Source organism: Polypterus senegalus, chromosome 2, assembly GCF_016835505.1.
Source record: "Polypterus senegalus isolate Bchr_013 chromosome 2, ASM1683550v1, whole genome shotgun sequence".
NCBI lineage: Eukaryota > Metazoa > Chordata > Cladistia > Polypteriformes > Polypteridae > Polypterus > Polypterus senegalus.
The window spans coordinates 19,786,274-19,791,176 of NC_053155.1; the positions used below are offsets into that span (position 1 = coordinate 19,786,274).

The 4,903-nt window shown below is 37.6% G+C and overlaps 1 protein-coding gene across 1 annotated transcript; it reads right to left on the reverse strand.

Moving 5' to 3' along the window:
- Window positions 1-1,285: 1,285 nt before the first annotated feature.
- LOC120524317 (olfactory receptor 11H6-like) lies at window positions 1,286-2,251 on the reverse strand. Its single transcript, XM_039746180.1, has one exon. It carries the CDS (start codon window positions 2,249-2,251, stop codon window positions 1,286-1,288), a length of 966 nt encoding a protein of 321 aa, XP_039602114.1.
- Window positions 2,252-4,903: the final 2,652 nt, after the last annotated feature.

The window sequence follows — 4,903 nt, forward strand, 5'->3', positions numbered from 1 at the left end:
AACTACACTAACCTTAATTTAAAGCATTCCTTTATATGGACCTTCGATGGGCTGGCAGCCTGTCCTGGCTGGTTCATACCATGTGTCAAACACTGTATGAATAAATTCAAACTTAATTAAGTGGGTATGAAAATTTAGTTTTATTTTTTTAATTGTGCTATGGACACAGGATTATGTGAGTGAAAATCGATTGGGAGACGATGAAGAAGTCAGAAATCATAATCAAAGTACTTTTCTTACATTGTCCATGTGTCATATTTTCATCCAGAAAAGAGATAAAGTTTCTGACACAATAAACGTCTGTGGTGACCAGGATTGAACAGCCGCAAGCAATATCAAAACATCCATGAAAATAATCTCACATTACTCATTTGGCATAATCTACATATGAAGTCATCCATTCATACACTCAAAACAACCAAAACACACATATTTTTTATCAAAATAATGTTAAATGCATCACTTCCAAAAAACTAAAATGGAACATGGTCAGTCTCACCGTAAGCTCGACTGCCAGCATTACATTTATATTTATATCTATAAGTGGTATACCTCGCAATTACTTAGTGGTAGGCTGTGAAACTGCACAGGTGAATTGAGCTTCTGCTTGTTGAAGTATCTCAAATATTCACAAATCTGAGGCGTATTCTCTTCCTGATAATGCAGTCACTTGCTTTTCTTTAACTTTTAACCGTTACTTGCATTCATCTCACAGTGCTCACTTTCTGTTAAATTCATGTGAAATGCAAAGGTAGCCTATGAATAAACTGTTGGTGGGCTGGACTCTTGACCAATGAATGAATGAAGCTGAGGAGGTGGGTCTTTAATTCAAATGCTCATCCGCATCTGAGCATTTTAACCTATATAGAGCATTTTCCAGAAGTGACTTATTTAACAATATTTTACTTAAACTCCAATGTTTGGGACATTGTGAGCAAACAGCTGGATGACGTCACACATGGATTATGTGACAAGAGTTTTTAATATTGTTTACTGTTGTGCAATATCGGTCACCCTCACCTTTTATTGTAAAAGAGACTTTTATTTTTAAACATGAGATTAAAATTGTTTCTCGAACATCACTACAAACTACTTAGAGTAAATAACATTTAAAAAAATATATATAATTTTTGGATGGAGTTTTTCTTTAAATAAATGTGGTCAGATTAGTATTATACAACATCACCAATCAACCTTTATGCAATAAAATACACCTAACTGTACAAAATGTATTTTTTAAATACAGGAAATGATTTTATTAAGAATGAAGCAAAACGTATAATAATTATACATAACTGTTTGGGAAAATTCTGCTTTTTTTTATTGTTTTCAATAAACTATTTCTAATCTCCTTCATCCTTAGGCAGTAAATAATAGGATTCATCACAGCTGGAAAGACATTCTGGATTATCAGTCCCATGATTCTCATGTCCACAGACGTATCTGGGATTCGATCAGAGATAAAGACCCCACCAGCAACCAGGAAGAACACAGATATGACCAGCATATGTGTGCCACATGTGTAAAAGGCCTTAAGTCGCCCCTCGGCGGATGAGATCTGCACCACTGAATATATGATCCGCATGTAAGAGAAGAGAATAAATAACAAAGGGATGAACATCACGCTCAAGCCAATGGACATGCAAGTGAAACCAGTTATTTGAATATCCCCACAGGCCAAGAGCAGTACTGAAGCAAATTCGCAGAAGCAATGCGTAACCTGATTGGGCCCACAGAATGGAAGTCGGAGCATGAGGACTGCAGGTGGAGTTGCAAAAAGGAAACCTGCAACCCAGCAGCAAGCAATCAGCTTTAAGATGCGACTGTTGTTCATTAGATTGGGATAGTGGAGTGGGTGGCAGATTGCTATATACCGGTCATAAGCCATTAAGCAAAGAAGAAAGCATTCTGTGGAGAAAAAACCCTGGAAGGAAGTAATCTGAGTGAAACAAGTAGCAAAAGGAGTGGTTCTGGACTCCAGTCGGAACAAAAGCAGCATACTGGGGACAGTGGTGGTTGTGATGGCAATGTCTAAAACAGCCAGGCCACAGACTAGTATGTACATGGGGGTGTGTAGCGTTCGGTCAGACGTAAAGATGAGGATCAAGAGAAAGTTTCCAAACAGAATGAAGAGGTACACTGTGAGGAAGACAGCAAACAGTGTTTTTCTACTTTCTTGATCTTTCATTCCAGGAAATCCAGTAATGATAAATTCAGTCACAGTTGTGCTGGTATGGTTCAACCAAGACATTCTTGGAAGCAGTCAACTCTGAAAGCAAAAAGAAATAACTATAGTATCAAATAAATAGAGCTTTAAAAGTAGCTGGTTAGGTTTACTTTTTATGGTGACCTAATATGTGTCATAATATCCAGGCTTTATCCCACCTTGTGCCCAGGGTTGCCAGTGCAGTCTTGCTGCATTGGAATAAGCTGGTTTAGTAAATTAATAAATGAAAAAGCGAATGTATATGAAAACAGCACATTTCTTCATACCTGCTGGGTCAGTAGTGAGTCTCTAAAGAGGATCTTTGATGGACCACATCATTGACAAAGTCTAGATGTTGTTTCAGTTTCATGTAACCTCCCTTAGTTGCCTGCTGGTAAATGGGAATGCAAACAATGGCGAGAAGAATGTTATGTGGACCAGACGACACATATGCTTTTGAGAAGCTGCATTGACAGTCAATGTCTAAAACTCAAAACAGTGTTAGGTTGAACTGAAAACTAAAGTCAAATAATACCACTAGCCAAGCAGTGCCCTAGTTTAACAAATTAAAATTTCCTTAAAATGACTGCAGAGGTTTCCCTTATATAATCTGTTGTAATACAACCTTTTATTAGAACATCAGAACAATCTAGATGAGAACAGGCCATTCAGCCCCAAAAAGCTCGCCAGTCCTATTCAGTTAATTCCTTCAAAGTAACATCACATCAAGTTTTGAAGGTCCCTAAAGTCCTACTGTCTTCCACACTATTTGGCAGCTTATTCCATGTGTTTCTGGTTCTCCATGTGAAGAAAGACTATTTGGGTGAAATTTACCCTTAAAAAGTTTCTGTGTTCCTATGTTCTTGTTGAGCTTATTTCAAAAAACAGTTTTATTTTTTTTTAGTTTGATGCCCAGCCTCTCATGTGGCACCTTATCAAATGCTTTCTTAAAGTCCAGATAAATAATTTCATATTCTTCACTTTGATCACATTCTTTGCTTCTTCTTCATAGAATTCCAGCATGGTGGTAGAACATAACTTCCCTCTTCTGAACCCATGCTGACTGTTCAGTAAAATTCTTGTTCTTGTCATGTGTTGCTCAATCTTCTCCTTAATAATTCCATCCATTGATTTTCCTGTGATGCATGTTAAGCGTACTGGCCTATAGTTGCTTGGATCTGCAAAGACACCCTTTTTATATAACAGGATAATATTTGCCATTTTCCAGTCCTTCACAATTTCATCAATGCACAGTGACTTCCTAACAATAGACTTCATGGGTTTATATCTGTATTCACTAGCCTCCTTAGGAACTCAAGGGTAAATATTACCTGGTCCTTGTTGATTTGTTTAATTTCAGCCTATTTAATCTCAGCAGTACTGCAGGAAAATGATCCCTTTATGCGATGTTCTAAGTGGCAGTGTGGTATGACTATACGGTCGGTATTATAAATGTGGGCACACGTTTTACATCTTTTCTGTAGGCAGGGAGATGTGCCGTTTTCTGTTGGTTCACTTAGGGAGTTTCATACAATTAGTTGCTGCAGGTTTGCTGGTTGTCTGTATGCCAAGATGGGAGGTTCTTGAAATGTATTTTTCAGTGTTTTGTCATTATTTAGTATTGGATGAATTTCTTGTATAATTTTTCAAAGTACTTCAAAATGTAGGTTATGGGTGACAACAAGGGGAATGCGGTTCTTATTGTCTTTGTTTTTATATTCCAGAAGGTTGTCTCTGGGTATGGCAGTATCTCTACTTATTTGAGTGTCTGTTGTTTTTGGGGGCATAACCTTGTTATGGCGATGAAATCTCGGTCTGTCGGGTCTGAGCAAATACAGTTGTAACGTATTGCTTGGCTAAAAATAATGGAGTGCTTTATATGCTTGGGGTGGAAGCTATTACTTCTCAGGTGAGTCCGTCTGTCTGTTGGTTTGTGAAAAACAGAAGTTACAAGGGTGTTGTCTTTCAGTTGAACGGTGGTGTCAAGAAAGCTGACTTCTGTTTTTGAGAAATTAAGCTTCAGCTTTATGTTGGGGTGGAAAGAGTTATATTCGTTAAAGTGGATGAGGTCCTTCTCACTTGCAGTTCAGGTTATGAAGATGTCATCTATACAACATTGGTTTTAAGACGCATGTTGACATGTAAAATCTTCCTCCAATTTTGCCATAAATAGGTTTGCATAGTGAGGTGCATACCGGCAGTCCATTGCAGTCCCCCTTTGTTGCAAGTAGAAGTCATGTCCAAATGAGAATATTTTGTGAATTTTATCAATTTTATCAATTGTATAACTGACTCTGTGGGTAAAGCATGTTGTTTAAAGTACATTTCACATGCTTGTATGCCATCATGGAGGATGTTTTTGTGAAGTGCCTCAACATCCATTGTGGCCAGTAAGGTTCCCTCAGGTAAGGGGCCTATAGCAAACAGTTTTCTTAGGAAATTAGTGGGGTCTTGAATGCAGCTGAATTTAGGGAATTTAAATAATTATAGTTTTCTTATGGGTTTTTTACCCCGTAGTAATGGCCGAGAAAATTATTTCATCTCATGTTTTCATACCAAATGGAAAGTCAAAAACTTTATGGCAGAATAGAACCCAAAAGTGACCAATGGTTTCCAATGGCAAAGATTAACAAAAGAAAAAAAAGTTAATCATGTGACACAATGCACAATGAGGGGGACAGGCAGATTGTCAGTTCA